We start from the raw sequence: 26912 nt of genomic DNA on the forward strand, positions 1-26912 counted from the left end.
GGGCTGAGCAGTCTTCAAACGAGGATCTCTATTTTACCGTCAGGATATTCCACTGCACCTTGCCCCTCGGGAGGGGCGGCTGGTTGAACCCTTTGAAGTGGGCCGTGCCGGGTACAGAGGGAAGCAGAAGGTTAAAACTGCCAAGAGACGCCCAGCAATTCAAACTTTCTCATATTAGTAGCACTCGTGCGTTGGGATTCTTTCCTGTGGCGACTTGCTTCGAGTGCCCTACTCATCCCATCTCACTCACTCTCACGCCCTCTCTTCAGTCTTCCTGCTATCTGTCTTTATGGCAGGCAGTGACAGAATTCCCATGAGCCTTTTAGTTGATCTAGCCATACCTGCCCACCCTCCAATGCCTAGGGAAGAGAAATTTGGAGGAAGAGCCGCAAGCGGTGTTCTAACCACTGGGACACACACACACACACACACACATCTGCCCTCTGCCCTGTGTGCTAGCTTTTGGAGCTAACACAAATACACCCTATCCTTCCCGTAGACGGCGTTCCTGAATGTTTGGATGCGAAAAGCAGTTCTTCCTGAAGAGGCAGATAAATAAACAATGAATGTGGGTTTTTACTGCTCCGAGTCTACAGGAAAACAAAGCAAAGAAATTAACGCATTTAGTTCAGCAGTCGCGATCAACTTTTTCTTAGAAAGCTCACCCAGTGAACTGCCTTGGTCAAAAATACTTGGACTGTCAAACCATTAATCGACTTCATGTAGCTCGCTCTGATTTGTTGACAAACAGAGAAGCGTGCCCCTGTTAAAGTGTTTACTTCTCAGCAATGCTGATACTGTTTCGGGTTAGCCTGAGGGAGAAGATTTGAGATGCGCTGGCACAACTGCGGCTGTCTCCACTAATCATGTTGGCTCCTCCTTTGTTTTATTAATAAGAGCATTCCTGCGAGCTGATGCAAGGCTCTAGAAACAGCCTTTGTGGGACTTATATAAATAGACCTGTACGAGGCTTAACATGATAAGGAGTTATTAATCTGGTAAGCTGCTGGATAGAAAAAAAGTCTCTAAGAAGGGTGTCTGTGTGTGCTAACGTGTGCATTATGTGGAGCAAGACTTTTCCACAGGTGCATGAAAAGACAGCAGCTGACGGTCCTGCTGAATAATGTAAAATGACCCTGTGTGTGCAATGAAGAGGGCTTATATAGAGCAGGAGGTTGGTGAAGAAGAGCAAATGAAAGAATGAGTCAGTAATGTGAAATACTTTTAAAAAGCACATAGAGAGAATAGGCAGAATTAAGCCATTTATTCAGTTTTTATCAATATTGTCAAACTTGTCATCTTGTATTATCACTTTTTTATTTTATTTTTTTGTGGTAAAATAGAGCTCTGGTGTGTGCCGGAGAGCTGAAGTTGCAAATTTAAACCAGTCTGTCCACATTGCCAAAAGAATTACTGTACGACTTGAATCAATTCATTATTTTAAACATGGCTCCGTTCAGTCCTCTTCAGTGCAAAGGAAATTCTTTAGTCCAGTTTAATGTTTGCCATATTTTCTTTCAATGAGGCCTAAACAAGGAGGGGAAAAAGCAAAACATGCGTAAAATGAAATTTCAGGTATCACAGTCAATCATCCGTTATAGTGCTCTCAGTGTTTTAGAAGCCAGTAATAAGTTTTTATGTGAAGGATTTGAAATACACCCATTTTCATCTGAAATAATAAAGACTGATTCCATTAGCTGGCGATGTGAGGACCATCTGAATGCAGCGCTGGCTGTCTACCATCTTTGCTCCGGTGAAGTGATCCAGGCTGGAAGTACCGAATTCAGAGGGCATTAGTGAGGCTTGTGTATTGGAGTCGGACCGAAACGATGAGTCCAATCCAGAGGATACGCCTGCAGATGTGCTGATCTGGGATCAGGTGGCTGAATCCGACAGTCTCAATCCTTTTCAAAGCTCTTAGCCCGCCAACTGGGTCATATAATACTGTGAAAGCTGTTAGTCTGGTTCAGAGGTACATTCACTTCCACTTCGGTTGACAGTACACGAGAGAATCCGTGTTTGAGTCACGGAGCCTGTCATCGTTTGGAGCATTTACAGATTCGCACTTGTGCTGGCGTATGTTTACTTTGTTTTGTGTCTTTCCGGATTTTAGTTGCGAAAGAGTTATGGTTAATGGATTAGAGATAGCGCTCAGGATGTAAGTGTGTTATGGGATCTGCTTTGTTGTTGGAAAGCAGTGTCAAGTTCATTTAGCCAAGAACACCTGATGCTTTGTCTACGGTTTATAGTGTTGATGTCTCACTAAATCATGTTCCCTAAACAACAAAAAACTGAGAAAAATATGTTCTACCTTTCACCTCTGAACTTTTGAGAACACTGGAAGTTTTTAGTCCCCGCTGGGCTGCTCTTTTTTGAGAAGGTGTGAAGTGACAGCCCACCTGTATGAGATTTACCCAAGAGACCGCTAACCTTTGCCCGGCTGGGCTCAGACTCTCTCTCCTACCCAGCACTCTCTGAATCCTCCGTTTTCCTGCCAGCCACATTCTCTCACTGTGGGCAAGGAACCTTATCTGCCTTCAGGGTAGACACTAGAAGAAAAGGAGAATCTTTGTATGTGGGAGGAAGAGACTAAATTACATAAAATGTTTCGCCATTGTTGCTTTTTCTGACCTTATTTGTTTTTGCATCACTTCCTCAAATTACAAGTACCAGAAACAAAGAAGCCTGAAAACATACATTTTTGCTGCTAATATGCACTTCTGGAGCTGTAATCAGAATTGGGGGAGATATTTATTCCCCTTGTTGCTATCTTACCTTAGCAACTCTCAGCATCAGCATTATAAACAGCTCCTAACAGGCAGTCACAGAAGTTCCCATGATCCCTTGTTGCAGCCTCAGTACTTGCAGAAACAGGATAGAAAATGAATCACCACCCCTCCACCCTTTCTTGTAAGTGCCAAAGAAAATCTGCTGATATTAGAACATAAAAAGCGAGAAACCTCTGTGCATAGCCAATGCATTGCGTTACCATGCCGTGAAGACGCTGGTCCTGGGTTTTTTGTTTTATCTGTTGAAAGCTGTATTTTTTTTCTTTTGTCCCCGAAGCGAAGGCAAGTTTGGTCTCATTTCTCTTCCGTCCCAATTAAAAGGCAAACGTGACATTTTTTTCTCCCGCACTTGCATGTTTTTATCTGTGCGATCAGTGGATGAACCCCCAACCCACCACCCCCCCATTAGAAGAAAAATGCATCTTATGTTCTCAGAGGTCAAAGTTCACACAGAGGGGCTTGAGGGTCCAAACAAGATGCGGCAAGCTTTGACACAGCGGCTCAGATGAGGCTGCCAAAAACAATTACAAGATGCTGCAAACTTCTGTTTCGCAGGCGTAATCAAAGGTTCCCTGCACAGATTTATTGGGCTGCTTTATTTATGACCTTCCATTATAGCGGCAATATACACCCATTACGGGATATGACAAGGCTTCATGCTTGCTTACACCCCAGGCTGGTTAATATGGCAGTGATGCACTCGCTGAGCAGCTGCACGGCTCTTGATGCGCATTTTCAAGCGCAACTACAATGGTGCAGGCAACAAGTACTGAATATCCTGCATGTGAATGCATTTCCTATAGGATTCTACTGCACAGTTTAATGTGTTTAACTAATTTTCTTTATTTGGTGCCATGAGTATGAAACTTTGAAATGCAAAAAAATACAACAGAAGCAAGTTGAATTTCAGAGCTGATAAATGTTATCCCCCCCCACATCATATTAAAAATGTCCTCACTTGTTCGTAGGCGATAAAACTACCCACATCTTTGGTTTGTGTCCCTCATGATACAGGACAAGCCTGCATATTCCTCAGTCATGCAAGTTTCGCGTGACTAGTTCAGTTGACAGCATTTGGCCAAAATATATAACTCCTCAACCAGGTGGATTTAAGTGATCCCGATTGTGAACTTTCATAGATGTGCCTTCAAGTATTCAAAGTGTCCTAATGTACATCTGGACTATGAATATGTCCTAAAGTGGCTAAAGCTCTCTATCTCGAAGGTTTTCAGCTGTTGTTGTGGCGAGCGACTAGCACAGGGCTGAACAGCTCGTACCGCATGGGCAGATAATAACATTCCCACAATGCAAGTGCAGGATGCGCGAACCATGTTGTATCGTGTGTCTTTGTAAACAACAAATTCCTTCTGTGTTGTTGGATGCTTGTTTCTATACTTGCAATAATAGTGCACATGAGGTTTGTGTTTCTTTTAACCAGACAGTGTTTTATCAAACGTTTCATTGTAACGCAGAAGGATGCATTGATGCATTCTAAGACAAGCTCTCTTCAGAGCTGATGTATTTCTGTATATTGTAACCTTTGGTAAGGATAAAGTATGCCACCCCCAGACTGCACCTTTTCAAAGTGTTGTTTTGATCTCTTCAGGCAGACCTTCTTCATCCATGTTCGTGCCCTTGGCTGCCATTGGCTATTCAGTGGTTCAGGTGGTTCTTTAGGTGTGTCTTAATAGATGTATGGCTGACTACTTGTTTACTGCGTTGTTTTCAAGGTTAGCCCTTTACTGTATTAACACTCCAAATAAACACTTACTGATGGGTTGTTTTGTAGACGTTTTCACGTCTGTGCTGTTGGTTAGTGTTGCTGCTGCTTTTTTATTTACAAAGCGACACAGATTTAGTCTTTTTAATATGTTTTCGTGTTTGCCTGCAGGTGCCACGTGATGATGGTAGAATCAGCAACAGAGACCATTCGAACAACACCCTCCAATCAGAATGGAGTCAGCAGTCTAAGCAGCCAATCAGACGGCGGAGGAAGAGAGGGGGGGTCCAACGGTGACACCAATGGGGAGATCAGCCCAGTGGATTTACTTCACCTTCAACAGCAGCAGGTGTGTGTGTTTGCTTAAGTTGTTGTCTGAAAAAGTTGTGTGAGAAAGTCTTTCTTTCAGGAAGTGTGTTTAGCTGTTAGTTATTTCTTGTGCAATCCACACATCTTGCGCAACATACAAACAATCAGATATATATGAAGCGATCTGCAGTTTCAAGTCACATTTTGGGTTTTAAAACCTGTCACAGTTGACTGTGTGCCATGTTTATATTTCGCAACCATTAAGTCATATCTAATGGCCACACATTAAATTAGTAACAAAAACTAGTCCAAAGGCTTGTCATTTTCACACATAGTTTAATAGAAAACACATTTAAAAGTGAATTTGAATACAATGAAGAGTGTTTTACCATCCAAGCTTATAGCTAAACGCAGCTTTGTGACCCATTCCCAAACTCAATTCACCACTAATACAGATCAAACTGATTTCCTGATACTAAATCACACTTTTAGGTTTAGTCTTTGCAGCAGTTTTAGCCCGGCCTGAGTCACAATGATGTTTTCTGCTGTGACACGTCAGCATGCAGAGGCCTGCGCTGTTTTTGCTTTCTGGACTATGCGTCAGTGTCTTCCATATCCAGTTTGTCAGCTGGAATTTCCTCACTTCCCGGACTCTCTTGGCTGAAACTCTCACTTTTTCTGTTCACACTCTTCTCTAAATGCATCGCAGACGCAGAGGGTAATAGGATGCCTGGCCTTGTTATCAATGAAACAGAAGGTGTGGCTGGAATTATTTCTGAGCAGATATTTATCTTAATGTAACATTGAAGAAAACAGATTGACACATTTATCTGGTATGACGTATATATCTCACTAATATACTGATGTTATGTAATGTTTTTTTTCTACATTTATTACAACACTTCTTGGGTTAATTAATCATATACAATTTGTACGTAACTCAATTTTATCTAAACTGAGTAAAAAAATTGTTGTCAGTATGTGCTTGTTACTAGTTCCTCATTAATGGCCACAACTAAAAAGAGGTAACCGACAAGGAATGACACAAGAGCAGGACATAGAACAGAAAAAGAAAATGACTTGGTTTGTAAAATGCCAACGACTCTGCATTGTTATTTTATTTTTAAAATAAATACTTACAATTTTAGTCAATTTAATTAATGTGAATGTATGTGATCCTCTATGATGTGTGTGTGTGTGCCCACGTGTGTGTGTGTATGTGCGTGAAGAGTTCGCTGTATGCACAACGGGGCCTTTCTTTCCAAATCTGCAGTGTGGTGTTAGTGCACCTGTACATGGCTATGCGAGCCAAAGCCTTTAATAAGAGAAAGAAATTGCCAGTTCCTTCTGCTCTTAACCATTTCCAATGTCAAACATGCCACACTCTGTTTCTCTTTACTTTACTTCCTCTCTGTCTCTCTTTATTTTCCTTTTTCACTTTTCGGCCACACTGATTCATAATTCTTTGCTCTTTGGTGGCATGCAGTAGCTCCTTGTCAAAGTAACAGTAAAGTTACGTCCAACATTTGACAGACACTATTCCTGATTTATATGTTTTCTGGACACGGACAGCTCTAAAGGAGAGTAACGTTATATAGTTTGAAGGCTTTTCTTTGCGGTCAGAAGAAAAAACACTTTTTTGTGTATTTGTAAACTGCCATTTAGCCATAATTGTTTAAGAGCGGCTCTTGAAGTTCTCCGTCCTTTCACTAAAAGCTTAAGAACTAAATGCATTTCTCCGCTAAGATAAGCTCACTGCATGCTCTTCAATGGCAAGATTATAGAGTGCTTGTTACACAAATTTTGCGGGCTGTTAGCATGTCAAAACAGAAGCCGTTCGTTTAGTCTGTCAGTCGTATGTTGCATTTTGTTTTTCATTTGTTTGCTGCCATTGTCTATATCGTAGAGTCAGACCAGCAAAACCTCTGGCAAACATTTTCTCAGAAAAAACAGCCTAGTACTACAAAAGTTTTCAATTTTTTGCAGAAACAAAATATGGCAAATGGAAAGCAGCAGTGGTGTAGCTACTGCTTATAAGACAATGTCTTGAAGACATTTGTATGTGGTTGTCTGCAAATGCATGTGCGTTTGCCTGTATGCATGTGTAAGCCAATAATATTTTTTGTGGTTTAGCTAATAATTGAATATAACACTAACTAAAATGTATATATTTGTAAATTTTATATCAATGTTTTGATGTCCAAGAAAATGTAGTAAATTACAGAGAGGAAACAATCATCCACAGTTAAATATTCAATATTACTCAATATATATCAAATATGAACTGATTATGAAATGAATCGCTTATACCTTGCGCGCCTCTAGTATGTGTGCATGTGCCTGCATGTGCCAATGTTTACGCGCAAGTATATTTAATTTCTTCATGGCCTTGAGCGTTATGCATTCAAGCTGCACACATCTGCTCTTCTCACAGTTTTAGTTTAATAAACTTGCTTTGGTGTTATCTGAGCCCCTTTGAGGACACAAAATAAGAATGTCCCCTGGGTGTCTGCTTGAACTCTTGTCACTATCTCAAATGGCAAATTTACTAGTGCCCAAATGGTTTTATTCACTATTCAGCAGCTTTGGAATCAACATCCACAACAAAATGAATAAAAACGTTTTCTGGTCGGCTGTGTCGAACCGTTTACCCTCATTTGGGCTAAATGAAAATCATGACTTTTTTTACACAATCTCAGCCTGTATGGCATTCCCTCACGGGTCTGACCTCTTCGTCCACAGAGAGATATCCCAAATGTTCTTCTCATTTTCTTGACCCCTCTGCTTCGATTGTGTGTTTTTGCCAGCAAGTATTGCAATGCACCCTTTGATATAGAGAATTGTTCATAAGAATATGATGAACGCATTAGTTCAGGTTCTTTTATATGATTATACACGAATGGAGAGTTTGGACTTGAAGACAAAGGGCTTTAATGAGGGAGGCTCTGAAATGGCAAAGCGTGCAGTAAAGTGTTATTATTGCTAATATGAAGGAGGCTCCTTAAAAGCCATTTATCAAGTTGTAATGTCATGCGACACTATACCTCAGACAGCTGTTTTATTGAGAAGGACTATTGATAAAGAGATTCTGGGAGGGTTTAATAGACAAAATGACTACATGTGAGTTCCTGGACTTTCATAGTTTGTAATAAATCTTATAGATTGATTTAAAGCTACAACACTTTGTTGTGCTTAGTTTCGCTTCTCTCTGACATTGTTAAAAAATATCAACAATAAGCCTCCTATTATTCAATTCCACACAAACATGCTCATATTTAACTGTTTATTCTATTTATTAGCTCTCATTGGCTGTTTTTCCTCTGTCTGGTGTCTTCCTCCGAGCCCAAATCTTTCACCTGGAAGTGGCACTGTTCAACAATACTGGTTAAACACCCTGCCAAGAACGCACTGGAGCAGAAAAAGAGTCCCAGCTCCTCTTTGCAGGCCCATGTTGTCAGAACACAAAGCGCTCTCTCCCTGGGCCCCTCGGGAGCCTGGGAGAAATCACAGGCATCTACAGACGTCAAAGTCTCAACCAAACAAACAGAAGCCCAGCAGAGTGATGGAGAATGCGAACGGGTGAACACGGGAGAGCGCAGAGATGAGTTGGTGGTTTGGAGGCAGGTTAAATGCGGCCATTTGGGAGAAGTGAAGAAGGAAATATCGTAGTTTTCAGATTTCAATATAAACTCAAATATTTCTAATAAACTTGAGATCAAGTCAGAAACTAAGAGCAACCTAGGAGCAATAAAATATTCCTCTGGGGTGGGTACAGACAGAGACTGGTATAGGAGTCAGAGAGAGAGAGAGAGAGAGAGAGAGAGAGAGAGGGTCGAGAAAGATGGAGGGCAGGGGGAGAGTGGTGCTGAAGTGTTAGGAGAGAGGGAACAACGGAGGGAGGGGAGAAAGAAAGTGTAACGCTGAGATGTGTCAAGAAAGGGCGCCTGGGCCCCCCTGAGGAATGTTACTTGTCTGCTTCACAACCCCAATACCAGCAAAACCCTTTGCTTTGTAGAAAAAAAGGAAGACAGGAGAGGTGGAGAGAAAAAAACAAGAGTGCACACTAGTGGAGTCCTTATAGAATTTCATCCTCTTGTTGCACAAAGCCAGGAATCCAAGCAAGGGTTTTCTGTTTTTCAATCCCTTGAGTGTTCTTCACATCAAATGGTCCCGCTCGGCAACCAGTGTACGGTGTAGTGCTGCCTGGGCAGGGGAAGGTGGCCCTGTCAGACCTCTCTATTGCTTCTCTCTTTCTTTAATTGGAGGTCTTATCTCTCCCTCTCTTTAGGGATACAGTAGTATCAGTAGTGGTTTTGCTTCAAAGTTAGCATTTAGATAGAAAGTGCCCGAATGGTGCCTAGCAGGTTGCATCTTTGTGCTTCAGCTGAGCTAGTGTGGACCCAAAGTTGACCCTTCTTTTGCTTAAAGAATGAGTGTTTTTCTAAAAAGAATCAGGTTCTTTTATCTCCTTTTTGTTTAGAAATTGCAGTGTAGATTGTTTTAGACTATTACACTAGATGCTCAAATGATGATGGACCGCTTGGAGGCCCTAATGCTCTGAATCTTTCATTGTTTTTATTTTGGTGGGGGGCGGTTGAGCACTTGGGAGGAGGGATAGGGCATGCAACCACTTCTCTAAATAGTAGGTTGAGAAAGATGGGTGGCAAGAGGCGGAAGATATTAGAGATGTGAAACACACAAGAGAGAAACTGAAAGGCAGACTAACCTCTTGCTGTGCGCTTGAGATGAGCTGTTCATAAAAGAAGAACATACATTGACAGATGAACATTGGTTATGGTTTGGAACTAGAGAAGGGCATATGGAGACCACATCGCTGTAAACCTCTGGCTCTTTTTGATCAGATGTAGGACCACAGACAGGAGATAGCAGACGCTTTTCACTGTCTCTCTCGCTTCCTGTTCTCCTTTTTCGTTTACTTTCTGTTTTATTTTTACTCGCATCTGTGACGGATTCCCCCATTTTAATACATATATTCTACTGGACTAAAGTTTAGGGTTCACTTATTCCTTATTTACATTATTTAATCATTTTAGAATTAAAAGTAAAGACATTAACATATTGGAATAACAGAATTGTAACAGGGGGTATTATGTTGACATAAAACATTCAAAATACAAGAACTCTCTTATATATTTTATCATCTTCAAAGTAGGCACCCTTTGAATAGAATTAGCCAAATCGTACACTTGGCAATGCATCACATTAAGCATCTTGAGACCTGGGAAGCTTTTTTGTCTGGTAATCAAACTTTGGACTAGTAGTATATACTGTATATTCCATACTGTGTGTGATGCAGGTTTACTGTGTCAATTTGGTACTGCTCATCACTTTTGCAGCATCTGACATCTTTGACTGCTCAAAACCAACCAGTCCACATTATTTCTAGAGTAGAATTAAGCTAAATTGGGGAGTATTTTGGCGTATCTCTATACTCTCCTTCTCTTTATTGTAAAGGATGCTGATGGTTTGTCTGTGGTCACTGTATTATAACCACCTCCCTTCTTATGTTTTTGCGATGCATAATTAAATGTCTCTGTGCTCTTTGTTTGCCGGCGCTGTTCCCCATTAAGAGCTCATAATGGACTCTGCAAATTGATCGTAATGGTAGCTTTAATTAAACTGTCTATGGCACAGATGGGAGGAGTGGATAAAGACATGTACCGTATAGATCTCAGATTTTGAGTCCACAGATGGCGATGGCCTACCGCGGGTACCTGTGAGGCAGTCTAGATGCTTTAATTGGGTTTCTACGTGTGAAATGCTAAGCGCGGTGAGAAGAGGTAGACGTGAAGTTTGGGCGGCTTGACAGTCGGGGTGTTTGGCCTCTCTCCGGTCTCATTACCGTTGGGAAATGGCCTTCTGTTCGGCACTCAGCGAACAGTAATGGCCATATCACATCCTCGTGTGAAATGAAGCTTGTTTGACCAATCACGGCTGATCAGGGAAACGAACAGAAATGGAGAGAGGTGGGGACCGGTGGGCTTAAATATGGGGAGCGTAGGTCTTTTTAGACAAGGATGCAAGGTGATAGGGGCCAGGCGAGAAGCAAGCTAAATAACATCCAGTAAATCGAACATTGTCAAACCATTGAAGGGTGTCATCGCTTAAAAGCATTCCGCACTTTTAATTGTCGCGCATCCCATTGTACAGAGGCCGATGAAGAAGAAAGGTCAAGCTGGGTCACCAAACGCTGGTGGTGACCGAGGTGCAAGGGTGAGGGGTTTTGAGTGGAGTTTTAGGGCAGGGTAGTTGCCTTGCTTCTTAAGGCCTCAATAGATATGGCAGCAATACAAAAAGACCTCCAGCATGCTGGTTTACTTTAGTACAATGGAAAAGGTGGCGTGGATTTGAGCTTCTTGCTAGATTAAGAAAGCAGAAGTTTTAAAACGTGAAGATGATCTTTCAAAAAAATTAAACAAGCTCTTAACTTTAATATTAGCCAACATAAATTGATAACTTCTACTATTTTATCACATAAATGGTGCAGTTTTGGGCAAAATGAACACTCGTAATGTACTGTCCAGGATTGGTTGCACGTGCACATTTCTAAGTACTAAGAGCTGTAAGAAACATAATGTATTTCACATGTGCTCCGAGATATTTCATATTCTTCATTTAATGATTTTAAGTCCTAATTCTGGAATGTGGGAATGTCATATTTATGGGAGGCTAATAAAAGTTATTTATGGCTTTTCCAGGGAAACCTTTGAGAAGGCTAAAGAGTACCGCCGTTAGTCTGCATTTACATACGCGTACGTGCATGTGTGTGGAGGGGATGCTGGTGTGCTATTTTTGCTTTGTGTTAACTCAGAAGGGCCGTTGATGTCACATTAGGAGAAGTTGTGGAGATGCGCGGCCGCTTTGTCTTGTGTCTGTCTAGAGCGTCTGCTGGAGCATCTTAGAAGGAGTGCCAGCACAGCTGTGCTCAGATCAGTTCCAAATGCACAGCCAGACCACAGTAGCACCCAACACAAATGACATTTACAATAGACTCACAGAATCACATTGGAATAATTGTCACAATGAGATCTGAAATTAGGTTTAGGCCCATATATTTCTTTAAAGATAATATTACCTTTTTGAATAATATTAATGATCAAATGTATGTATTAAAATATGCACACAAATATGTATTAATTATTTAAATAAGTGTAATATTACTTTAAATATTAATTAATTAAAAACTAAAAATGTTATTTAATTTATTTATTTCATTTTTGTACCACAAAAAAGTTTTTATTTGAGTCGGCATCCCATTATTCCACATCCTGTTGCCCTGCAAAGTGCTAAAGTTGTATTTATCATATATTCTCCGTTGACTAACAAGCCCTCATTTAGCCTCTGGTCCTTAGCCAACAGATTCACACACAATAGACTCGCACCAACAAACACTCACATCCCACTGTCTAAAGTGGTGCCACAAAGCCATCTTTTATTCCGCGCCTGTAATTTCCACGGCCCCGCCAGTTCATAGGCAATGCTTGAAGCACATCAAGCATTGACCTTCTTCTAGTCACCATGGCGATTATGAAAGATTCTCAGCTGGATACTAATGTGTGGGCATTTGGAGGTATGGCTCCCTCAGAGCTGATTGACAAACCACTGGGGAGAGAAAGAGAGAGAGAGAGAGAGAGAGAGCGCGGAGGAGAGAAAGGAAGGGGGCTGGAAAAAAAGAGTGCAGGAGAATGAATTTAGTGAGCAGTATGGAGTGGGGAGATATTTAGATAATAGTTAAAGTGGAGGAGGTGGTTGGGGAGGGAGTTTCAGTTTGAAGAGCGGGTAAAAGGAGGAGGGACAGAAGGGAGGTCTCATCTACTAGAGTCTGACTACATTTCCTACTATCAGGAAACAACAGCTTTTTAATTTACTTTTAATTTACATTAATTTATAATCAAATTGGTAAACATGTGTTTTTGCTGTCTCAGCTTTAATCAACAGATGAGGTGGAAATAGATTAAATTGTCAGGGACCGGTGCCTTGAAGGAACAGTGCACCCAAAAATAAAAACTAAAGGAGTAGTTCACTTCAAAATGTGCCCCTATTCACATTCCATTGCAAGTTTTAGTCCTACTATAGAAAAAGTAAATGGGGGCCAATTTTTAATGTGAACTACTAGTTTACGTTAGATATTTAACAACAATAGCCGAGCTACTTTTGTAATTCAATTTGAGTTTATCGTTTTAGAATTTATGATATTTATCAAAATTGTCATTAAAGTAGTACTCCATTTGTTATATATTATATATCCAATATTGTCATATTGTCTGTTTTTGTCCTTTTTGGCACTAGGTCCCAATGTGCCACCATTCTTAATATGAACAAAATTTACATCTAATAAACATGCTCACGTACAGCCTCACCAAGACCAATTTCCTTGCCTTCAATGCCCACTTAGAACTTGTTATTGTGCTGTACAACACAGAGACCTAACCCTACGCCATCCCAGAAGCCCCTTTCTGTATACGGCTTAAGGGACCCCTCCGCTCTTCATCTCTGTCCTCCCAATGGTCCTCTCCGGGCTCCAAAAAATGGAGAACCCCCAGGGGAAACAAAAAGAAGAAGAAGAAGAGGAAAAAAAGCAAAAGAAATATGCGCAGCGCCACTCTCAAAGTTGTTGCCCTGGTAACTGGTGAGGGCGAGGGACCGCAAACAATGAAGCCAGATCCCTTTTTAAGTGTTGCTAATTAGCTTGCCTCCGCTTGCTCTTTGTGTTTGCCATCTTAAAAAGAGACTAAAGTCAACAGGGAGAGGCGTCGGAGAAGAAAAAAGACAGAATGTTGGTTTCTGTTTTTCTTCTCCTTAATGGCCAAGGGTCCAGATAGAGGCGCTTTGTGCCAAGCGACAGATGATTGATGATATAGATTGATTCTACTGATGTAATTGAATATTGATGAAGAAAATGTGAAACCTGGTGCTGGTTTGGTTTTGTTGAAGGTTTGCTTTCACGTGAAAGAAACTATGTTTGCTTTGTCCGTGCTTATAGCATTTGTGGTCGCGCATCTTTAGCCTTTTATAACGTCCGCTTACGCATTGTTTGCTTTGGAGATCTTGATTGGTTGGACTTGGGTGTGTTGGGGAAAAATATTGTTTAAACTGCAGATAATATACATATATATCTCTTCATTTGTTTTCATAGTTTAAGTTGTGTTGGTATGGTTTCTGGCGTTTTGACAGTATGCACAGTGAAACCTTTCTTTTAATTAACTTTATTTTTCTTAGAAGTTTTGTACATCTCTACGCAGGACATGGCAATATTCCCACTCACTTGTTTTCTCTTTCTCTCTTTCTCTCTTTCTCTCTTTCTCTCTTTCTCTCTTTCTCTCTTTCTCTCTTTCTCTCTTTCTCTCTGTCTCTCTTTCTCTCTTTCTCTCTGTCTCTCTTTCTCTCTTCCTCTCTTCCTCTCTTCCTCTCTCTCTCTCTCTCTCTCTCTCTCTCTCTCTCTCTCTCTCTCTCTCTCTCTCCTTTCTTTTGCTTGGTCTTTGTGCTCAGAGATGTGAGACGTGGCCTCATAACACTCTGTTTCCTCTCAGTGGGATTTATTCCCTCCCTAACACATGCACACACACACACACACACACACACACACACCACCTCACTCCCATTTAAACACACAAAGCTAGAAACGATGAACTCTTCAGTCTGTGTACCATTTACCCCCTTCTATTATTTTCTCCAGATTTGTATCTCCGTAGCTTTATCCACTACCAGGTGTAAAATCAAAACTAAACTCAAAACACGTTTTTCTCTTATTTGTTCCCTCTAAGAAAACGAGACGGGGTGCATTTCCAAGGGAGCGGTTTTGAATGTTCACATGGTGTTCCTCTGTTTAAACAATACACTGTGCACGTCTATTTTCTCGCAAGCTTACTTTTGGCAACGCGCTGTGTGCGTTATTATTAATTTTTTCTATTTTAATAATAACAAAGAAATGCGTTCCATATGTCTGCTTTGGACAGGATCCCTGCTGCCAGTTAGTGCTATCCTCATCAGGGAGATCGGGACAGTCTGCTTAGCATGTGTGTGTGTTTGTAGGACAGATTGCGGAGGGCGGAGGATGGTTTTGGACATCCTCCCATTTCGGTGAGAGCCAAAGGGGTAGGTCACCGGAGCTTTGACTCATATCACACCCTAACACCTTCAGCACAGCTCCAGCACATCCCTGCAGATTCACTAAAGCACTCTCTCCAATATCTTGAAACGTTCTCAGATATGACAGGACCTTGTAACTCCATTTTTGCTTATTAGTTTTTGAAATGCGCGCAGCAGAGAGAGGTTGAAACCCTATCAAGTACTACTTTGTTTGGCTGCCAAAAGGGCGGTGTTAAGAAAACCACAGCAAAACTGCCGTGCAATTGCCATCAATTAGACTGCTGCGCGGCTACCGGGGCTGGAGGATTCAGAGATGACCCTTATCGTGAACTCTCTGAGCTCTCACTTTTCTCTCTTTCTGTCTCAGCACTGAACTCTGCTAATGCTGCGGTCCTCGGCACTACAAAGCGAGGCCGTCTCACAGTGCCAGCAACGAGGTAATGATGCCCAGAGAGCCCAGCCATAGTGGATTACACTTCCTCTTTTGCTCTTTCAAAGTGGAACATGGGGATAAGTTACTGCTGTGAGCGGGAGAGAGAGAGACACCAGGTACAAGTGAGCTCATCTGAGCTTCTTTCACCATTTGCCGTCCCCAAATGAGTTCAACATCCGTGCAATCCTTGGAATCTTTTTCACAGTTTTCAAAACAAAATATCTCAGACATCCGAAACGTTGCTGCGATCATGTTGCAGCCCGTATTTACTTTTTTAACATTTTTGGGGACTGAGGTGTGGAACGCTGCACATCTGGAAAGCAGCAGAGGCAGCAAGTTTCGAACAGGTCCTCTTTGTGAAAAATAGGATGTAAAAAAGACCTGAAAGTGGTCAGGATGTTCAAACATTACAGCATATTTTGAAGTTTTTTCCTCTCTTAGTTTAATTTTTTTTATTGCCTTGGCTCCAGCTCACCCTTTCCCCATTTTAATGGCCAATGGGAGTCTGCTCTAGCCATTTAAATTTTAAGGTTTCACCGTACGCTTTATATTGCGGAAACATTACATTAGATGGGAATAGAAGACAGCGTTTTTAAGGTTGCACGAGTAATTCGGGCATTAAATAATTCCCCTGATTTTTCTATTTTTGAGATCAGCATTCTAATGGACTTGAACAAAAACAAATGTGACAAGTGACGGAGAGAGGCTGTGAACCGCATGATGGAACAGGAAGTGGCAAATTAAATCCAGCTTCGGCCAAAAGCGCAGAGAGGGGAAAAAAGCCGAGAAATATGGTCAGAAGTGCAGTTTATTTGTAACCCACCGTGAAATTGGACAGCTCTGCAGGCTATGACTGTAATGAGTCATGGGGACCAAGTTAAGATCTACGAAACCTTGGCCCGGGCCTGTAAACCCGATCCCCCGACCTGCAGCCCACACCTCGCTCTGTAGCCCGGGGTGGACAGCTGCTAACAGGCCCAATATGTCTGACTGCTGCCGCTCTAGACGATGCTCATTTGGTCACCAGCTGTGTTCCAGCATTAAAATAGAGTAAGTCTGGTTCTCCTGCAAACGATAATTCAACTTTATGAACGGAGCTATTATACGATAGCCTCTGTGGAAACTTACAGAGATGGCTGCCTGATGCTCCATAAGTGATGATGCGGAACACTTTGGATTGTGTGGACAAACAGTCTGGCCTGCCACGAGTCTGCAGCCCTGCGCGGTCTGCAGTAGTGAATTCCTCTGGCAGCTGGCAGTGATGCATTTGATACATTACAAGCAACCGCTAGCGAATCCCTCGCATCAAGTAAATATGCCATTCAGATACAAAGCAATCCCACGAGTTGTCACACCCGTGAGTCATAAAGCCACTGTTATGAGGGGTGGAAAGAAAGGAGAGGGCATATTGTCTGTCTGTAGCCGCTCAGAGGTTGTACAAGCAGGTGCGATTCTTTGTACAAATCCGAGTGACGTTTTGGATGCTGGCTTGTGTTACATTTGTGAAACCTTTCATCTCCCCTTTTCTTCTTTCCTCACCCTCTTATCCACCGTTACCCAATGCAAGCAAACAAAAACAGCTCAAGTCTTTATTATAAGACGTTACAAGGAGAAAGCAGAACTTCCTAATTCCAGGAGGATAAAGCTTAAAACTCAAAAGAAGCAGCTTCGGCAAAGCTTCACGTTTCCTTTAAGGTTGAATGGTACCAGTTGGGAAAAAAAGGAGCCTTTGTCTCTTTCCGTGCTCCAGGTTTGGAGGTGGCTATCATGAAGGGTGCGTGCCGAACAAAAGCACCCAAGTGTAACAAGTCTTCCCGGTTCGTAACGCTGAAAGAAGGTTAAGTTTAGTTCCTTTTCCTTTGGTGGAGGTGTTTTTTCTTCTTCACGTTCCAGTTCCGCTTTAAACATAGTTGATGTTGAGTGGCAACAAATAGTCTTTTGCTAGTTGTTTATGAAGTGCTTTTTCACACCCTTAAAAAGGCTTTTTTGAGGGTGGACTTGGGTCTGTTTGTAAAGTGTCTGACCACATCTATCCGTGCTTGCAGTTGTAGCATGAGGTAGGTAACATTACTCACAAGGAGCACACCCTGTTGCTTTCCTAAACAGTGTGGACAAATTACAGAGCACATTTCAAGCACCTTTACTTTTTAAAAGAAAGCTGACCTTACGTATTTGGACTTCGATTTCACCACAAAGCACACAGACAGACTAACATTTGTTAAATGATGATTTTTTTTCATCATTGAAAGAACGATGAAAAATGAGATCTTTAATATCGTCATCAGCTCAGGTTTTTTTTCAAGCAAAATATTCTCACAATATGTTCCCAGATTTGTCACATGTGCGATTCGATTTATTTCTGTTCTTAAAAATCATAAAGAAATTGAGAGGTCTCTGAAACCGAATGAATGAGCTATAAATTACTATTTCTTCCCGGGCGTTTTTGTACGGTTATCCCATCGTATCTCTTTGTATATTTTTCTTTGTCGTGAAAAAGTTACACTGGACAAAACCATTATTGTGTTAAGTCATGATGTGTGACATAATACCTCAAAGCAGCTCCATATCAGGGTAAATATGCAGTTTGGCAAAAGAAGGCAGAGTGTAAGTGGAGCATGTTGACAGGGGTTTATTTAAGAATGAATTAAAAACGTAGCGCCGCTGCCCTGAGGGAGGCGACCACTGTTACTGTGTTGACCTCTGTTAAAAGGGTCCTATCTGGCCAGCTATAAATAATTGCACATCATATCTAACTCTGATTGGAGGTCAACAGAAAGCCAAGGGTTTGATTGGTGGATTGCAGCAAGCAGCGTTTCTGTTTTATAAAGTTTATTCCTTTAGTGTAAACAGGGCCACACTTTCTCCTATACAGCAATGAGATTAAATGTAAATGCAAAACAAATGGAAACGTTTGCTTAAGCCTGCTGGTTTTCTTTATTTTCAAGAGAGAGCCTCAGTATGAGATCTCTTTAAAATCTTATAGACAGCATTGAGATTAAACAGGCTTCTCTCCTGAGAAATAGACTTCAGTTATCGTGCGTTTCTTCATGCGTTTCAAAATAGTCTCTATGCTTAGACACTAATGTCTGTGATAACAAAATTGACCTCAAACATGTTATAATAAAACACTTGGAAAACTAAATGATTGAAGCAGTGCTTCTGCATTTCACAGTGTGCCAACAATAGTTTTTTTTATTGGTTGTTAAAGGGACAGTTCACCCACAACCTGTCATTATTTTTATCACTACTTTTTAAATCTGTTTCACTTTCTTCTGCGGAACACAGAAAGATATATTTTGAAGAATGTTGGTGCCCGAACACCAGCAACCAATTTAAGTCAATGGGTACCGCCGCTGTTCGGTTACCAACATTCTTCAAAATATAATCTTTTGAGTTCTGCTGAAGAAAGTCATTTGAAAGACAGTTTTGAAATGACAAGATGGTGAGTAAAGGATGACAGAATATTCCTTTTTGGGTGAACTATCCCTTTAAGAGAGACATTTATGTTAAATGTTAAAGCTGATCTATAAAAGAGCAACTTCTGAGCTGTATAGTCAAATGGTTTTGTCTCTAACTTAACCCCCAAATAAACCAAAAAGTCTTTGAATTGAAATTTTTTTCATCCACCCTGGTCTCCGTCCATATCTCTTGAGCTGCCTCCATCACACAGTGGCTGTCTCAGTTTGTCTACATCTCAAGATCAGCCAACTCCACTAACATGACCCTTCATGCCACACCGAGCCCCTCCCCGCCACTCCACTCCACCGTCATTTCACCCACCCACACCCATGGGCGGCCCACCGTGGGCTGGGGCTCTGTTTTTCTACAGGGGGAGGTTGTAGGGGGACGTTGCTGGCGTCAACAATGGTTCTCTGTCAGCGATGATGGATCATTCCAGCATATGGTGCCCACCTGTCCATGTAGGAGCCGACTTCACTGTTTAGATTTACAGGAGAGAGAGAGAGAGACAGCACCCTGTGTTCTGCCCTCTCCCTCATTCTAACTCTCACAAACACAGGCGGATTAGGGATCCGATTCATCACCTCCTAGTCTTGTTTACCTAAGCAACCTGAGCATAATGAATAGAAGCTGGGACAACCAGGAAAGGGGTGCGCATTCACCCCTGTTTGTGTGTTTTACAGCATTGTTTTGGAACGTCCATCCAGAGGAGCTCATCTGTTGTATTATTATTGGACATAGGCACGTCTAAGCACGCAGCCACGACTGTCACAACGCCGTGAGAGAGCGAAAGAGTGCTACGTGCGTATGCCAAAACGAATTCTTCCCTGTTATTTTCCCATAATGGACCCTCACCCGAGGGGCCCCTCCCTCACCCACGCTCTCTCTCTCCTGCAAAAGAAAAGAAACCCAGTTGTCAGCCATTTTTTTCCGAGGCCTGTTAAAGAGGGGAGGCCGAGAGGGGCAAGAGAAAAGGAAAAGAAAGAGAAAACAGGGTGGGTGCTGGGCAAGGAGAGCCCCCATCCGACCACCCTGTACCCCCCATGACCCTACTGAATTAAAAAATGCTCTGTTATTAAAGGCAATGTCAGGAGTGTTGATTTAGGGGAGGGGGGGGGGTCGATGACAAGTCAGAAGAACTCACACACTGTGCCGCTCGGGCCGCCAAGCTGGGCGCTGACCTCTTCAACCTCCCTTTCCCCTCTCTCTCCCTCTCGCTCGTCCGACCGCCCGCTCCGCACGGCAATAAAACCTGTCTAACTCAACAGTACAATGGAACTGTTGTTGGGCCCGGCCAGCAGCGGCCTCCCTCATATTTTCTTTAAAGGTGCAGTACTCACCAGTGAATGCCACAAGGTTTTGGGTGGATAAGAGAGCAAGAGATAGGAGATGAAAGTAGCTCAGCAAAAAGATGTTCTTGTTTGAGATCTGGATTTGTTTTTGCTCCATGCTTGATGTGTGGATGGAAGTTATAAAGTGTTTTTTGCTGTTTGTGTTCCAAATCTTTTTTTAACCTCCACTGTTCGTGGAAGCAATGAAATTGGCAAGTCAGACTCAATAGCTTCACCAGCCGAATGGAGCCTCTCCCCTGTTGCTCAGAAAGAGGGCTCACTGCCCAAGACGCAGGATAACCGTCTTCTCATTTCGGGCCCGTTTAGTGCAGCCAATCTCTGTCCCCGTCGCCGGTCATGATTGAGACCAGCCGTGGTGACCACCCATTCTTCAGTGGGTATTGTGCCGTACCCCTTAAAAGAATCATTTTCGTGAAATGAAAATGTTGTCATTTACTCACCACCCTCATGTCTGTCCAAACCAGTGCTATTTTCTTTCTTCTGTGAATCACAAATGGAGATGTTAGGCAGAATGTCTCTCTGTTGAATACAACAAAACCTTCTATAGAAAATAAGTGGATGGTGATTTATACTGCCAAGCTCCAGAAAGAAGAAATTTTTTTATAAAATTGTTTAGAAGCCAAGAAAGAACAGAACAGAACACGAACAGCTCAAAATCTTTTTTTTATGGATGGTCATACCTGGGGCTGACCCAGTCAAGCCACCCCAATAACATCTAATAACATCTCAATGTAACTACATTTGTTTCATAAGGGCTGTTCGTGAAAGTTACTTTGGATTAAACATGTGCACTCAATACCACTTATTATATTAAAATAATTTTGACATTTATGATACTTAAACAAGATTTTAATATAATGGTAATCAGTGCAGAAGTTTTGGCAAATTTTGTTGATTATTGTTCCAGACGACCATCTGGTCTGCGTGTGTGAGAGAAGTAATTTACACCACATGCTTTAAAGTGGAGTGTGTAATCTCAGAACTAGTCATAGATGAGAGGTGCTGTCGGTCACTTTAGCTTATCCAGCCCTCCACTGAGGTCATGTGCACAGATGGATGGGGCTTCTGCATAGCATGTGCGTGCGTTGGTGAACGTGTGTGTGCGCACGCCACTCAATCGCGACCTCAGCAAAAGTAGCAAGTGCTCTTGATGCAGATGGTTTTCATCCCACCGACCACTGTTTCTCTCTCTCTCTCTCTCTCTCTCTCTCTCTCTCTCTCTCTCTCTCTCTCTCTCTCTCTCATTCGCTGTTACTTTCATGTGCCGATTGTACTTTTTCAGTCCCCCCTCTCTGGAACCCCCACCCACCCCTGTACAATAAAAAAGACAGAGGTGTATTTCTGTTAAATGGATTGGCACCATTTATTTTGAAATACATCCTCCCCCACATTTAGCTCATAAATACTTGTGCAATTGATATAATGGCTATTAGCTCTTACAGTTTAATACTGATATCAGATCAGTGCTAAATGTTTTAATGACAGTAAATCATTGCGGCTGAAATGAACGTATGAATTTGCCTTCAAGCTGACCCATAGGCAAGACAATACACAAGTTTGGTTTGTTTGATAATCGAGATAAAAGGAGCCGTGACATTATAACAACATCAAATGGAAACTTTGCAAAAGCCATATCCAAGTTGGTAATTATTGAAATAAAACATGACTGAGAGCTCCAATGTCTCACAAACTATAGAAGAGCAACACAATAACATCCCAGACTATTACAGAGGACAAGTAGGTTTAAAATGTAAAACTTAAATTTTTTCACCATAAGCATCAAAGCAACCGTGATAATTTACGTTGAGTAGTCTTTTTTTTAACAGAGCTCTTTCACCCCACCATCTTTTCATAAATCAATATTTACTATGTAACCTTCCTCTCTCTTCAGGGCCAGGAAGCAAATGTGCATCCTGATAGCGCTCTTCATAAAGCTGTTCGCCCATTGATTTACTGTTGCCTGATGTTTTTTGTTTTGAAAACTCTGTTTTGCCATCGGACAAATAGATGTGTTGGAATTCCAACGTCTGGACAAATACTGCTGTCATTTCTAAACCGTGTAGCAGGCTGTTGCCCTATGATGTGGTATGGATCTCAAAACAGGCAACTGTGGAGAGATGATCTGCATTAGAGAAAAATAGGGTGCGGTAGAGTTACACAGAAAGAATGATGTAGCATTTTCCTTTTCTTGGTCAGAGGAGAAAGCTCCTTTCTGGCCCTAGTGTTCCTGTTAGGAAAGGGCCAATACACTCGGTTTGGCCGGTGGTGCCTTGCTGTTTAGTGCTAAATGTATCTCTCCTATGATTTTGAGGAAATGTAAGCAAAGTGCAAATGTGTATGTGTGTAGTGCTCACCACTGTGTTCTTCTTGCTCCTCTCTCGTGTCCACAGGCCCTCCAGGCAGCGCGCCAGTTTATCCTCCAGCAGGCCACGGGACTCAGTGTTCCCAGCAACGAGATCAAGCAAAGCCCTGTACAGGTACAAACCTAACACACATTCACACAAACACATACAGAATCTAACTTAACCTTTGTATTTCTCAAATCTTGCCTCTGCTGTCAATTTTAATTTGACTACCTGGTGTATGTTATGTAATTGTTATTCACCGTACTACTTTGAAGTGTAGAGTTTCAATGTTGCTCTTTGTACGAAAGAGCTGAACAATGGCACTGCTTTAAGACTGAACTTGATTTCTCAGTGGGCAGGAGGTTAGCTTGAGTGCACGTTCCTGTCTCACCTGTCTATACACACATGTACAGACAAACTCAAGGTCTTGAGCAGGAATCTTGTGAATAGAATAGTGTGGAGAGCTCAGATCCGTCAATGATGCGATAAACCCCAGCGTGATGCCTCTGTCAGATAATACAGACCACAGCACATACAACTGCAGTACCAACAAACACATTGTTCTCATTTTTGTCCCTGTAATTTTTCCTAGGTGAAACAGTTTAGTGATTCTGTGGAATGAGTAATATACCCAAAGCGCAAAAAGAGTTTAAATAAAGCTTTATTTAATATTCACCCTGAATGCAAATATCAAATTAAAGATACTTCAATATGATGCAAGAATTTTTCGTTATCATTTTGTGCAATTTTATCGTTTAAAAGCCAATCAGTTCCATGCTTTTATGACTATGTATCATACAATGGCATGTTTTAAAAAGCTTTCAATTTGTGCATCATTTTGAAGAAATGTGCATGACTGTATGTGCATGTTTTTCTTTTTTTTTTTACTGTCACTAAATCGCTTCAAACCTGCCATGTTAAATTGGGGCAGTGCCGATGACTGCCTACTCTACAGTAGCACACCCATCAAATGTGACAAGACATGCTCACATGCTTAAACCAAAGTAATCCTTTGATATCACAGTCATGAAACATGCTTCCTTCCCATGTAAACACATGCATGTAAGCGCACACATATACAGAGCCTAAAGATAACTACATTAACATCCACATCAACAGGCAATAAACACGGTGCAGTTGGCCTTTTTAATTCGAATGGATTTTGATTGGATCAACGTTTAATTGCTTACCTTTATAGCCATCATCCATACAAAAGTGAAAAGAAAGTGAAAGTGACCTATTTGTCAGTTATGGAGAACCATACCTGAAATGTGCCCTCTGCATTTAACCCATCCAGAGAGTAGTGAACACACGCACAGCAAGTCGTGAACACATGTCCACCCGGAGCAGTGGGCAGCTATCACTGCAGCGCCCGGGGAGCAAGTATGGGTAAGGGGCCTTGCTCAAGGGCACCTCAGTCGTTACCTGCCGGCCCTGAGGATCGAACTGGCAACTTTCTGGTCACGAGTCCGACTCTCTAACCATTAGGACACGACTGCCCTAGAATGCGAAATGGTTTTAACACTAGTACAGAGCCAAAGATTGAAATAGATTTGCACACTGTATTTAGTCCGTAAGGCATGGAGATACAGGACATGAAAAGAGGCCATGCTTAATCACACCCAGGAAGTGAGGGGCGTATATAAGCGCGGAGGTGAAAAATGGTGAGCGCCAGTGAATGAAGGAGAACAGGAGAGCCGCCCAGAGTTTTTCAGACCATCAATAATCCAGCAGGAATGCTGGCTGACAGTTGAAATGACCGCGTTGAGAGGTTTTCCCTTCAGGGTAATTAACATTATCAAGGAACAGCAGGTTACCTTGTTAGTGGCGCACTCATTTAATTAACAAACCACACTAATTAGATTGAACCCTGGGCTGAAGTTTGCTTCTGCGTGGTTATCGAGCTAAAGAAAAGTCAATAGGAGGAAAGCAAAATCATTTACCAGAGCATTTTTTGCATTGTTTGACTGTTTTCATAAGCACACATCTTCAGAAGTTGATAGATCTTTTGACGATTGACAGGGCTTTATTGAAAAGTTTGTTGAGAAGCATTTTTATTATTGCTCAAGCTCAGCCACAATATCAAATGAACATAGAGAGCCGTATTATATGCAGGGGATGCTGGTTATCTTCCACAAATGCCCTCGCTACACCTTATCAATTTGTTATACACACACAAGAGTCAGCAAACCCTACACTTAGATCCAGTGACATTTCTCCACTCCTGACCCTTGACCGATCCCCAGGTCAGAGTCTCAGTTTGCTGGCTGTATGGGCTTCCAGAGAGAGGGGAAATCCAGTCATCCCATCCTAGCTCAGAGTAGCACAAGGCCAGCCTGAATACTGATGACAGATAGCCCAGAGATTCCCCTTTGTAGTATCAGAGACACATCCACAGCCCCAGGCCTTCTAACCTCTCACCCCTCCCCTCACAGACTGTGTCGGTATGTTTGCCTCTCTCCTTGTTAATGTACGTGTATCTGAGAATTATCTGCACTGCTTTCCACTACTCTTGCTTTATAAGCAAGAAAAAGCAGTATACGTTTATAATGACACACAGGCTTCACGAAAAGGCCTTCAGCTGATCGACAACTGACTGTTGTACAAAAAGTCATTTAATCTAGTCTGTTGTGCTCAGAAAAGGAACTTTACGCACAACAGGCTGATGGAAAATGGCCGCCAGTTGGGTTTAACTCCTTGCGGTGCCATTTTACAGAAGTGAATGAAGCTTGACGATGAATGAAATCTTTTGCTGCCAGATAATTAGATTTTTTCTTTTCATAGTTGCTTAAGGAAGCCGAAGTTAAACATTACAGAGTATTTTTGACACACCATACCAGAACCTTGACCAACAGGTTTCTCCCTGCTTGAATAGTTTATTTTTTATAATCGTTTATTTGCATCTCATTTTTATGTTTTAATCTTGATGATAAGCCCCTTTTTTTACACTGTTCAAGGTAAGTCTTTGCAGTAAAGTGATCTAAAAGGGATTTTCCTTATTTTTGCCAGCAAAAATTTTTCATCAGCATTATCAAGACCGCACATATTAAGGTGATGAAAAGGGCACAGCATGTATCACCATGACTGTGGACCTATTTTACATCTAGACACACACACACGTGGCTCAAGTCCCATCTCTGTTGGTAATTGAAAAGAAAAAGTGTCCTCTTTTCATGTATTATTGAGGACCTCGTTTAATTAATAAAAAAAATGAAAAGACTCATTAGAGACATGCTAATTAGTTTCCTTCTCTTGAGCATTGATAGAGAGGTTGCGTTGCCACGGTAGCGGGTGAGTGAAGGGAATACCACATTCAGATGATCCGATGAACGGGTGACGCCGGTCAAAACCCTCCACCTTTGTGTGTGTGGTCACACCCTTTGGGGTTATTTTTACCGCATGAACTTTTGAAAGCTGTCCTGTTTGTTCTTTATCAACGTTAAACACAATACACTTTGTTATCATGTAAATGTCCACTTATAAACAGGTTTTGAGAAAGGTCTCTAGTGTTTTTGAAAGAGGGGCTCCTACTCTATTAACACCTCACATCAATAGTTAAAAAAGCCTGTCCCTACTGGACGGAGCCCTTGTTCTTGAACTTTTATTTTTGAAAACTCTCTGTTTTGTCCATTAAGTGGAAATGCTTAGTTGGAACTTTTTCTTTTTTGAGAGCTTGTTGTGAAGAGAGAGGTTTAGAGAGGGTGACCCACAATGCAAGAGACCTGACAGATTGAGAGAGAGAGAGAGAGAGAGAGAGAGAGAGAGAAAGAGGGAGTGAAGAAACACACAGGGCCTCAGCAGCCGTTTCAGAGTTTGGGTTTGAGCAGTGAAGTGTAAAAGTCAATTTTTTATCCGAAACATGAGTGAAAAGTGTAATGACCGCGGTCGATAATGTGCTTTTATATTTCCGCACTCCAGTCATCTCTTCTGTTGTGTTCCACTGGAAATTTGTTGTCATTTTTATTCTGGGGCAGTGAGGCGTTAGATAGAGGCACAGATGTGTGTGTGTGTGTTTGAGGGACGTTTACAGAAAGTAGGGGGCTAATGGAAGTAGGATATGGTGGAGGGAGTGGTGGGGGGATTTTCCACTTGAACCCGCCCGACTCCAGGCGATCGCTCTGCGGCGGATTTTCATTTGTCCGAGTGCTGTCCGAACACTGTCAAGGAAAGCGCTCCCAAGACGCAGCGCTGCCTCGAGATCTGCACTGGGTGAAAATAAGCAAGTGACAGCCCAGAATGCTCCGCTCTTTCAGAGTCGCTCAGCCCTGCAGCCCCCAGTGGCTGGGTTTTATTACCCCGCTCAACACACAGCACACACACACAGGCAAGCAATCCCAAACACAGCGCCTGTACCACCATATATAGAAAAAAACAGATACGATAAATACCCGTGGG

General features: G+C 42.0%; 1 protein-coding gene across 2 annotated transcripts in view; it reads left to right on the forward strand.

Moving 5' to 3' along the window:
* foxp4 (forkhead box P4) overlaps positions 1-26912 on the forward strand; it is a 112769-nt gene that overhangs the window by 32158 nt on the left and 53699 nt on the right. Inside the window, exons 2-4 of one of the 2 annotated variants that reach the window (XM_079482785.1) lie at positions 4396-4519; positions 4681-4858; positions 22563-22649. In XM_079482785.1, coding sequence (XP_079338911.1) covers positions 4485-4519; positions 4681-4858; positions 22563-22649 — 300 coding nt within the window. In that variant the 5' untranslated portion in view covers positions 4396-4484. The remainder of the gene's footprint in view (positions 1-4395; positions 4520-4680; positions 4859-22562; positions 22650-26912) is intronic. The other variant, XM_079482786.1, reaches the window with a different exon arrangement.

The sequence above is a fragment of the Barbatula barbatula genome (assembly GCF_947034865.1).
Source record: "Barbatula barbatula genome assembly, chromosome: 20".
NCBI classification, from domain to species: domain Eukaryota; kingdom Metazoa; phylum Chordata; class Actinopteri; order Cypriniformes; family Nemacheilidae; genus Barbatula; species Barbatula barbatula.